At 35.7% G+C, this 12,154-nt stretch overlaps 1 protein-coding gene across 8 annotated transcripts in view; it reads left to right on the top strand.

The window, feature by feature from the left end:
* Nucleotides 1-12,154, top strand: part of dnah14 (dynein axonemal heavy chain 14) — a 362,578-nt gene that overhangs the window by 247,747 nt on the left and 102,677 nt on the right. For 7 of the 8 annotated variants that reach the window (XM_062972594.1, XM_062972581.1, XM_062972591.1 and 4 more), the window contains 6 exons: nt 1,879-1,995; nt 2,771-2,917; nt 5,090-5,210; nt 6,797-6,876; nt 9,730-9,914; nt 11,239-11,367. In XM_062972594.1, coding sequence (XP_062828664.1) covers nt 1,879-1,995; nt 2,771-2,917; nt 5,090-5,210; nt 6,797-6,876; nt 9,730-9,914; nt 11,239-11,367 — 779 coding nt within the window. The remainder of the gene's footprint in view (nt 1-1,878; nt 1,996-2,770; nt 2,918-5,089; nt 5,211-6,796; nt 6,877-9,729; nt 9,915-11,238; nt 11,368-12,154) is intronic. The other variant, XM_062972598.1, reaches the window with a different exon arrangement.

Below are 12,154 nucleotides of genomic sequence, written 5' to 3' on the forward strand. Positions count from 1 at the left end.
ATTGTGCTTTTCCTGCATGGCTGGGGGCTGGACTGGATGGTCCATGTGGTCTCTTCCAACTCTATGATTTTATGTCATAACAGGCTACAACTGCTTACATGTGCATCCCATATTCTATGGGCTTGGGTAACCTAGAGATACATGATGGCACTCACTGTCTTCCTTCTGTTCTTGGTGTAGTGATGGCCAGCAGGCACAACATGGCTAATATCCATTGCTCAGCATCTGGACTGTTATTGCCTGGGATGTAAGGTGGTTTGAGAAGGGAAGGGGGAAAGAAGGGAGTGATTCCTTCTTTCTCCCTCTCTTCTCCCATGTTGCTGTAGAGCCCTGGCCAACATCACTCTAAGCAATTGTACAGATCTGGAATTTGACACTCCAGAGCAGCCCTGGGATAAAGAGTCAGTGTAGGTGTGCCCCAGGATATGAGAGGATTTGTAATGCAATCACATCTGGTTGGAAGTACAGGACCTAATAACGTATTTAGTTAGACGTAATCATTGGTCTACATCTCTGTTTTCTTCTTTTCATCCCACTCACCCTCCAAAAATGCATGTCTGTTCATTCACAGTGAACCAACATATAATCCAAACCTTATGGATTATATGGCTGCAGTGGAAGTGATGTCCACCCCAGTTAAAGAACACTGAGGTGCAACAATAAATAACTACGAAGATCAGTCATTGTAAATAAATTTGTTGAAAATTCAACCCAGAAAAGGGAATAAAATGATTTAGGGTTCTTCTACCCAGGTCCTAAAGCCCATGATGGGTAATGGGTTTACCGGAGGTGTCTGGTAAACCTGGATTAATCTGAAGACTCCGGATTAATTTGACACCTGGAAAGATCCAGACCTTAAGCTTCTGCAATTCTGGGGGGAGGGGGGTCCCCACAGAAATCCTGGTTTTTTGGGCTCCTGTAGTCCAAAGGAGCAGGATGGCATACCCCATACTCTCTTCCCACCCCACCAATTCCCCCTCAAAAACTTATCTGAGGGGCCTGCCTGCAGTGCAAGCCCCTCTGGAGAGCTCTCCTGATGTGCGAAAATGATGCGTAAAGAGTGAGGGGGGATGGGAGGAAAGAAAGCCTTTTTTAATTAACAATTATTTTGAGGGGGAACTGGGAGGCTGAGGGTGGCTGGTGACCTCCCACATCAACTTTTGGTTGACCTGGGAGGACATCTAGTCACCGCCCAGGGAAATCCCGGGGTTGTGGGAGGGTGTGGGGATTAAATCCTGGGAGGAACTGAGTACCTTCCGGGATTTAGGGCAGTATACAAGGACCCTTAGTTTCAGATTTTCTGACTTCTAAAATATTATAGAATTACTGCTTTTTTTACTGGAGCCCGTGGTGGCGCAGCAGATTAAACCGCTGAGTTGCTGAATTTACTGACCAAAAGGTCAGTGGTTTGAATCTGGGGAGCGGGGTGAGCTCCTGCTGTTAGCCCCAAGTTCTGCCAACCTAGCAGTTAGAAAACATGCAAAATGTGAGTAGACCAATAGGTACCACTTTGGTGGGAAGATAGCATCTCTCTATGCACTCATACTGATCACATGACTTTGGAGGCATCTACGGACAACACCGGATCTACAGCTTAGAAATGGAGATGAGCACCACCCCCCAGAGTTGGACACGACTAGACTTAATGGCAGGGGAAAACCTTTACCTTTACCTTACTGCTTTTTAAAATAAATAAATAAAATAGGATTATGTTGCAGTGTGATGCAAGAACATTCCTTGAATCACAACTTAACATATCATTTTATGGCAACTATAAGACAAAAATTATATTTACCATAAGCTTTAAAGCCAACTTGTCTGCTTCATCCGAATTAGTTCATATTTATAGTATTATGGGACTCTCTTCCTGGCCTTCAGGTATTCAGATTCCATCTGGAGACAAGACTATTTTTGATTATTTTGTGGATTTGCAAACAGGAGAATTTGAGCCATGGGGAAATTTAGTTCCTAGTACACAACTGCTTATTCAAAAAGGTAAGAAGAGTTACTTGGAATCATTATTTTGTTTATCATGGCAGTACTTATTTTACTATTTACTTTTATAGCCTATCTATCTTGAAAAGGCTGCATACAGGAAAATCAGATTGATGATTTTAAAGCTTTTAAAACAGAGAAAGATTTCATTTGACTAAAAATGAACAAAACAATTCTAGGCCTCAAAATCAATCCATTTAAAACCAATGTAAATAGTTTACAGCAATTTGAAAGTATTATTATTATTATATTATTATAATTTTTATCTCGTTCTTTTTTCTCTTAAAAGAGACTAAGTAGCAGTCTCCTACATAATCCTAAAAACAATATAATATACAACTTAAAATTTAAAGCAACACTAAAACAGAATTACACCAATTTTACACATGTATGGCTTTGTATGAATTCATTTAGGTCTAAAAGTTTTACTAAAACCAATGAAAACATATGAATACCTGGAACTGGAATTGTCCCAGTGTTCATACAAATTTGGCCAGTATGAGGAAGGTATTCCCCAGCAGGATACGACAGAAGTGATCTCACACACACTCTCACACACAGACGCAACAATGATGGGACAAAAAGGGGAATAAGGCAGATGTGAAGTATTGAGCAAGCTGTACAGAGATATTCTCTGAAGAATTTGACAATCTACTAGTAGATTCTGACCCACCTTCAGCTCATCAATTTAAAATGTTAGGGTAATATATTTATAATGTTAGAGAAAAGTACTCCACATTTATGAAACAATCACAATTTTTTGTGTTAAACATAGAGACTTCAAACCTTTCAAATTCCAATATGACAGAAAACAAAGAAAGGAAAACAGAGACCTTGACATTTATTCCCAATATTGATACAATACGGCATAGTTTCCTAACAAGTCTTCTTTTAATGAATAAACATCCAGTTCTGGTCATAGGTAAGATAATTTTGAACAAGAAATGTAACATTAAAAACAATGTGAAATTATTTGCTTAAATGAAAGTAAATTATTTATATTTATATTGTAATTATTTAAGCTGTATTCACTTTGTCCATTGATATAAATATTTGCTTAGAAAGAACTATAGAATTAATGCATTTTGACACCACTTTAACAACAATGGTGCAATACTATGGAATCACTGAAATTGTAGTTTGGCAGAGAAAGTCTTTAGCCTTTTCTGCCAAAGAGCACTGGTCCTCTACAACTCCCATGATACCACAGCATTGGGCCATGTCAATTAAAGTAGTGCCAAACCACATTAATTTTACAATGTAGATATACCCTATGACAGAAATGATCTTGGCATCAAAAGAAGAGTTAAGGCAAAGAATTTGTGAAACTCCCTTAAAACTGTTCATGTTCTGGTGCACCCACATAATGTAAGCATGTCATCTGTTGGTGTTAAGGAGGTTAAAAGGCAAGAAGAAATTACAGCAGATCATTCACATGTAAAATTAATTTTGAAAGGAACACTTCTCAAAGCACTATGGACATTGCATAGATTTCCAGTATAGGCTTTAAATATTGCAATCCTTTATTTATTTATTTATTTATTTATTTATTTACTATATTTCTATCCTGCTCTATCTCACCCCAAGGGGGAGGGGGACGACTCGGAGCGGCTTGCAGTTTGGCAGAATTCAATGCCACTGTATACATACAAAAAACTATACGTAACGTAATTAACTAAAAATCAATAGACATATAAATACAAATTAAAATCATTAAAACATTATACATGTGAACATTATAAAACATATTGTACATTCCACCATTCCAATAGTCATCATTTAGCTGTTTCATTTAGGTCTACATCATGATGAGGCAATTCTGTCACTCGCCAAACTCATGCTTACACAGCCAGGTTTTAACTTTTTTCCAGAATACCATGAGGGAGGGGGTCTATCTGATCTCATTGGGGAGGGAGTACTTACAGGTACACGCTGTCAACCACTGCCAGGCTTCTCTAAGAATATTGACTTTAAAGGTGATTTTGCTGGTAGTAATCACTCTTTGATATGAGAGCTTGTGTTACATTTCAGAATAAGTTAACATTGACAATAGATCCAGCCTTTTTAAAACATTGATTCATTACCTCATCCTGCAAGCAGCGTTTTTAGGTAAAAAGGTTGGATCTGTTGTCAGCATTAATTTATCATCTGCAAACAGACACATCCATTAGGTAAAAAAGGCATAATGCCACTGTGACAAGAGCAGTGAAACTTTACATTCAAAGAACACATGTTTCTGATTTAGAAGCACTTTTTGACTTGTATAATTTACAGCCTATGAGAAACAATATCACAACGTTATTCAGGGGGATAAGAGCATGTATTTTGCTGCAATATGTTGTAGTTCACAAATCAAGAACTGTTAATGTGTGGACTCACTCAATCTGATTCATGGCCAGAACTAAAGCATTTAAAACATTTGTACATCTTTTAAATATATTAGAGTCCTGTAGGTCATACTATCAATTTAATGTGGCCACTTCTCCAAAAAACATTAGGGCTTGAATATATTCCAATAAGTTGCAAATCATGAATATTCTTGGATATACAGTGAAGCAATTTACCACTCCAAAATTTGTATTTGAGCTGCAAAAGTGGAACTATAAAATATTGCTTCTTTTCTTTGTCATTTCAATTGTCTTTAATTCCTCCTTGACACAATGAAATAATCCAATAAGAAAGAAGGGAAGTCAACTGAAATAAGTATATGCCTCAAATGCTGGTGCCTGGGGATATAACCCAGTAGGCTGTGGATTGCTCCTCTTCATACCCAAAAATAAATATTCATCTTGTGTACTAACATTTTATTTAGGTTTAAAAAAAGGGTGTGTGGACAGGTGTGCCCCCTAGCCCCCAGCAGCTGTCATTTCAAGATCTAGAAGGTCAACTTTTGGGTGCCCATCAGCTGAACAGCCTATTTAAATCTGGATGAAAAACAGCATTTCAATTATATATAAAACAATTAACTGACAGTATAAGTTTCCTGAATATTGGAACTATAATTTGATAGCACTCAAAAAAGTAAAAATGAATAACAGACTCATTTATTTCCCGTTACTCCCACTGGCCTGTTAATATATTTATTAACATTTAGGGGATCCAGGGAGTGGAAAGACTGCTATGATAGAGGATATGTTTGGACGACTTCAGAAGCAAGATGGATTAAGTATGAGAATGGGAACAATATTAGGAGATGTCTTTTATTATAGTGAAAGGTAATTAATCCAAAATTTTAAATAATTAATTTAAATGTGATTCTATTAGAAACATTACAGTAAAGTTGAATGTATCTATGCTCTTTTAGCATCTAATCTGGGTACATACATACCATTAATTCATATTCCATTCTAGGGATGTTCATTACAATTAGTATTTTTATTACAGCTTGTATCTTCCATACATCATAGCAACAAGACTACAACAGACACCTAATTGTTTATCACCAAACTCTCCACAGCTGTCAGAACTGTACTGTAAACAAGAAGTCCACTATTGTTTTAGATTATGAAGGACCATTCTATATTGACTATATAATACAGTTTGAAGCTGAATTCAGGCTGCGATAGCCACAAAATGCATGCCGCCAGTGCATGCTGTAGTGCATATCTAAGGGTATACAAGTATTTTAAAAAGTAATAATAATAATAATAATAATAATAATAATAATAATAATAATAATAATAACAGCTTTATTTTTGTATGCCGCCTCCATCTCCCCATCGGGGACTCGGAGTGGCTCACATGACATCACATCATATACATCATATAACATTGTAAAATGAACAGTTAAGACAAATATCAATGTTAAAACTAATTAAACAAGTCATAATTAAAATAAAACATAATTAAAATAAAAAGATTAAAACAATTATTCAGGCATTAAAAATCTAGTATAGCCCAACAATACGGGCGGCAGTCAAACTGAGGAGAGAATGTCACAGTAGAACATATATCCAATAGACAAGACAAGTAGGGAGATAAATCTGGAATGGAAATCAAAATATAAAACAACAGGGATATTTTCAGTATAGATATGGGACCAGGTTATAATGGGCTTGTATAGTCGAAAGCACAACAAAACAGCCATGTTTTTAACTGTTTCCAGAAGGTAGAGAAGGTCGGAGCTAACCTAATCTCCCTTGGGAGGGAATTCCAGAGCCAGGGAGCTACCGCTGATAAGGCTCTCTTATCAGGGCAGAAAATAAATTTATTTGATTAGTTTGCTCCTTCTTTGTCTGATCTGATTATTCACAGCTTTTAAATCATTAATACAAAGCTGATTATTAAAATTCTTGTAATTTTGGGCATAAGCATATTTATATTACATTAACAAAAAAAATCTCAGTGCCCTTCCAGACAGGGCCCAAAATGCGGACTCTGTCGGACTTTTACCAGAGGTGTCCAAATGACGCCCTTGGTAAAAGGTGAACCCTGCTTTGTCCCAAATTAATTAGATACCCCATTAGACCCAGGTGTCATGGTGGCCTGGTAAGTTTTTACTTCTTTTTAGGGCTTTTTGTGGGAGTTTTGGGTGACCCCATGCCATCCTCGAAGTTTTTTTTGTGGGCTTGGGTTTTCCCCATATCTGGAAGCGCCCTTAGGTAACAAGAAATTTGTACAAATATGTCAGTGTGCCTGGATTTTTTTTAAAAAGCCCGCTTGAACTTCTTATTATACTTTGCTTTGTGGCAATTGTCTATATTAGTGAAATGCCAATTATTATAATACAATAACAATTATTCTGTGACAAAACTTATTTGTTTATTATTTCTGTTTCTTCATATGTATGTTTTCTATCTAGCTTGTTGAAGACTGTAAGCTCCCTCAAATCAGATTCATTTCGTACTCGGAAAGTAACACTGACTTCAACTAAAGACTTAGGTAAAATATTCTTGGTTTCTATATGAATTGGGAAAAAGATTCACAATTAGATTTCCTATTTTAATCTATGTTTTAATCTATGTTTTAAAAGGCGTAATGTTGTTATTTTCCTTATTTTATATAATTTTTCAATCCATTTTAAAAACAATTAAAATATAGATGAAACAAATCTACATAAAAATAAAACACAAGAGTTATAAAACAACATCTTAAAAGGCAAATAAAAATATAATCAAGATTAAAACTGAATGCTCTATGTTTGAATGTGTTTGGTAAGTGCTAAAAAGAGAAGAGAGTAAATTCAAATATTTTTAAATTAAATTTAGCAATAACATAAACAAAATGTTAGCAGGTTAACAAAGAAAATAACTGTTTAAGTCATGGGTGGGGAAGATCCAGGCAGTGTATGTAAGTAATTTCATGGTAGAATTGATCTAACCTTGATATTTTTAAATAATATTTTATTTAATGTTTCCAGATTTTTTTCACACAAAAGGGGAAAATGGAATAGTCGGGCAAAAAGGAAAAAAGAAGGGGGGTATAGAGTTAGTATATTAACTCTTTAAAATATCTAGTATGTCACCAGTGAAGAGGGAGGGGATTGAGGGTATGGAGGGAAAGACACTATGCAAAATTATGGTTGTTAAATCCAATTCTTCATCTCTATTACTCTTACACACATTACTTAAAGTATTAAAAATATTACAAATTCATATATCCTCTATAGCAAAAAGAGGAATATTATTGTCATCAAATTTTAAAACCTAATAGTCGTATCTTCTTATATTTTCTGTATTATTCAATGTTCTTGTCTTCCCCTCCAGCTCTTCTTCATTAAAAGTTCTTCATTGCTCATATTTAGATTATTTCTTTGAACTCTTTTATCAAATTTTAATTAATTTCTAAAGAATCTAAAGTTTTAGTTTAATCTGTTAGTTATTAAATTAGTATTGTGCATACAGAAATTTACCATGCATTACTATCATTCTCCCCACCCCCCAAATGATCCAAATTTAATTAGGTGGTACCAACTCCTCTGTTATCCAAAGATTCTTACGTGAGTTGTTAATAAGTATTTCAAAGTGTATTAAAATAAGTATTGCAAAGTGTATATGTAGGGTAATAATTGTCTTTTTAGCCAACAAGTCCTGAAATCTTACTCTTCTTGAAAAAAATTGTTTCGGTTTTTAGTTGTATTGCCGAAGTTAGTTTGTCCATTTCATTCATTTCACAAACTCTGATGCTCTGCCCAAAGCCTTTCAAAATGATAGTTTTCTTGACATCAATTTTTACAGGATCCCCTTGTTGCCATCTGAGAACTGAGTCTCTTAGTCATCATTTGACAGATGTTCTCTCAATATCTCTTTTAAAAAATTCTTGTAAAACATTCAGAATTTGCCCCAAAGGTCTAATCTGTCTGTTTCTCTGCATCAAGTTCCTGAGCTCCAAGCCCCTCCATAAAATTTTGGATTAGCATCCTTCTCCAACTTTAGGCTACATCAGAAGTGTTTCCCAATCTGACTTGAAGCCACCCCTGCAAACTATCCAACCATTTGTGGCTGTACTTTTCCTTGCAGACTTCTATCTGGTGATCACTCTGCTGCTGTTCCAATTGATCAATTTTTACTTGATTTTGATCTTGTATGGCATCAGTTCCATCTTCCATTATGTCTACTTCACTCGATTCCTTCCTCACATCCCACTACGTCATCTTCTTCGTCAACTTCATGAATTAGATTTCCCAGCCTGATGTCCAGTGATTGAATCATAACTGAGATGTCATCCAGTATGTTCAACCTATTATTAACACTGTTGACATTCAGAATTTCAATCTCTAGCCTCATGGATTGTATGCAATCATCTCTCTGTGTGTGTTCCTCTCTTGAACTTTGCAATTGGTCATCATGTCAAACATTTGGACTGATTGAAAAACATCATTGTTTGGAGTAGAATGGAATGTATTTTGACTCAATAATCCTTTTTCAAGGTCATTTTCTCCAGAATCCGTTCAGTTTTTTTCTCTTTAGTTAGGCAGCTTACAAACATTTCTGCCTTATATTTATAAAAGGTTAAATCCTTAAAAGAAAATACTACACTGTACATTTCAATTTAAAAGTGTCTTTTTCTCGTTCTTTTTTTAATGTTGTTAAAGCTTCTGAATGGTCTCAGCTACTTATTAATTATTTATTAATTTTATCTTTTCTTTTTCTATTCGTTTAATATGCACATTTTGAGGGTAATCAAGTCATTCTTTCTTGATACTTGCCATTAAATATGTAATCTAAAATTTGTTTATTTCTTCTCCTCTTCTCCTTTTTACTCTTCCTCCTTGCACATAGACTTCGTATCTTCTCTGCTCTTTAATTGAACTTTAACTCTGAAGGGTAAGAAAGAAACATAAATAAATAAATAAATATAATGTTGTTGAATCGGTAGGTGATATTGGCTGGAAGAAGCAGCAACAATGAACATGTGTGCCATTCTCTCTCTTCCCCAGCAGCATTGCTTTTTGGAGAGGCTATATCCTTCCTGCAGGGAATTTGTGGGTCTCCAGCTCCTCTTGTGCATGTATCACTGATCAAAGAGTTTGCACATAACCCTTGACCATTTATTTAGCCTAGCTGACCTTCCTGACCCTTAAAAGGTGTCTAGAGGACACTAAGTCATTGCTGTCTGGAACCGATAAATCTCTCTGACTTGTCTCACCACCATGTTCAAGCCGCCCCTCCTAACCTTGTTATTTGATTTTTAAAAGTTGTATATAAAGACATTTAGGCAGAATATATTTGCTCTGTTAATGGTTGTTATCAGCAAACACATTTAAAATAACATGCTATTACTGTGATATAATAGTGAGTCTGACCTCACCAAGAGAAGAACCTGATCTACAAAGGCAATCTGTTGGAAGTACAAGAAGTGCCATTATCTCCACACTACAACTGGGAGCCCATACCAGTGCTGCCCAAACAAAGGCATGGATTATTCAGAAATTAATACTCAAAAATAAAGACATCTTGGGTGCTCCAAAATCTAAGCAGGTAAGGAACAAAAAAAACACCTTCAAACATACCAAGACCAAATTATTGAGGGAATATAATTGGAAATATACTGTGAATATGCAAGTAGGAGTTTGTTCACAGAGAACCTCACCAGCATTTCCTTGAATATCTGATTATATTTCTATAGCTTTAATAATAATTTTCCTGTTAGGAAACATTTTACTATCTGAGGAATAACAAGAGCAGTAAATGCTTCCCCACAACTATGCAAAGCACATGCCTCTTTCTAGCTTTTCATTTTTTTAAAAATTAAAGTTATAATTTCACTTTGTGTAGTATGTTGTATATTATTTTCATATTTTGCACATTTATAATATTTTGTTGTTGTTTATTCATTTAGTCCCTTCCAACTCTTTGTGACCTCATGGACCAGCCCATAATATTTATAATATTACTTACACATTTTTATTTGAAGTTCTCTCTCAAAGTCTCCTTCTCCTTCACCCTAACTACAATGAATATAAATTAAAAGTTAAATTTGACTTCTTGCCTTCTCAAAGACCTATTAAATACTAAGTTATATATATCATTACACTTATAATACCATATTTAAGATCTCTTCTTCTGTTTTATAACTTCAGTAATATTTAATAACTCTTCCAACCCCAACCCTTTACATTTTCCTTCTTTTTAATATAAGACATTAAGGATTTCCAATCACTTTAAAAAGTGTTTATTGGTTTCCTTATTATCAAACAAGACCATTTATCAATTTCTTCTATTTCTAGCATTTTTATAATCCACTTTTCTCTAGAAAATAAGTTTGTATCCTTCTACTTTTGGGAGCTCTGTGTAACATTCGAGGTTAATGAACAAGACACCTATGCTTCCAGTATTACAGTACATAGTCCCTCATTTACTTTCCAGTAGTAATCACTTTTAGTTCTATTGTAGTTCTAGAAATAATGTGGCTGTTCAAATGTCAGTTACACTTTCTATTTTTATCTACACAGATATGATAGGTTGAATCGTTGCATGCCATGACAGTGATATTCACCTCTTCATTGTTGTGCCTCTAATAAAGTTATACATAGTACAAGTAACTTACCACTTAGTTCAGGTATATGTGAACCACATAATCCAGGTAAATATACTGAGGAGATCTTTATCACAGCCAACTACCTGTTTGAAGATGGGGATTGGGTGCAGTCCAGGACATCTTTTGGATGAGTACATACATATGTGTATATACAGTTTACTGAATCATGGCCTTTATTTGTGACAAAAAATGTATAAGAATTGACTGTATTCAATATTTTTATTAGTGTACATCATATATTCTTTATAATACTCTCATTTTAAGGTACTACTTTTTATTGATGATCTGAATATGCCAGTAGCAGAGGAATATGGATCTCAGCCACCACTTGAGCTAATCCGACAGCTTCTAGATCTGGGAGGAATTTATGACACTCAGCACCTTGAATGGAAGGTACTATTCTTCCCTTCTCTTTCCCTTTCCTGTAGTCCTCTGCATAGCTCCGTTTTCAGGCCTCCAGAGTCAGTTTTGGGGGTGCACAGAGGGGCCTTCAAGGAGGACAATCATCAGCCCTTCTGTATTGGCTGAATGAGCCTGTTACAGCATCACAACTGTTTCCCACCAAAGCATTTTACTTTCAATATATTGCCTCTTCATCAGGCCGAGAAATGTTTTACCTCTTATAGTGATCTTCAAAAGGGAAGTTAGATCTTTTCATGAAGATTTTCCAAGTGAATATTCCAAGTGGGTAGTTGATTATTTCTATTTCTTCTTCATGGTCTCTGTGAAATACGCACATATGGGTCTTCTCGTGCATGCACAGACAATTTAAGAACTCTCTAGATGTTGGAAAGGGAAACATTTTGGTGGTTGCCTGCACATTCTTCCCTTGTATTATGCCAGTGGAAGGGGCAAATTCCCCAGTTCCTTTTGTCCACTACAATAGCAGCAGCATAGGAACTTCTCTAGCATTTGCTATTTTTCACATTGCTTTATTTGACTTGTTTATCATTGTTTTAGACCACTGGTTCCCAAACTTATCTGGTCTACCGCCCCCTTTCCAGAAAAAAAATGACTCAGTGCCCCCTGGAAAGGGGGGGTGTGGCTTAGAGGGGTAGGTGTGGCTCCTGCTCAAGAGGGCGGGGCTGAGCCTCTTCACTATTCCAAGATGCAGGGCTGCGAGGGGAGGTGGGCAGGGCCACAAATGGGCGGCCAGGACTGGGATGGTGTGATGACTCAT

The sequence above is a fragment of the Anolis carolinensis genome, chromosome 1, assembly GCF_035594765.1.
Source record: "Anolis carolinensis isolate JA03-04 chromosome 1, rAnoCar3.1.pri, whole genome shotgun sequence".
Taxonomy (NCBI): domain Eukaryota; kingdom Metazoa; phylum Chordata; class Lepidosauria; order Squamata; family Dactyloidae; genus Anolis; species Anolis carolinensis.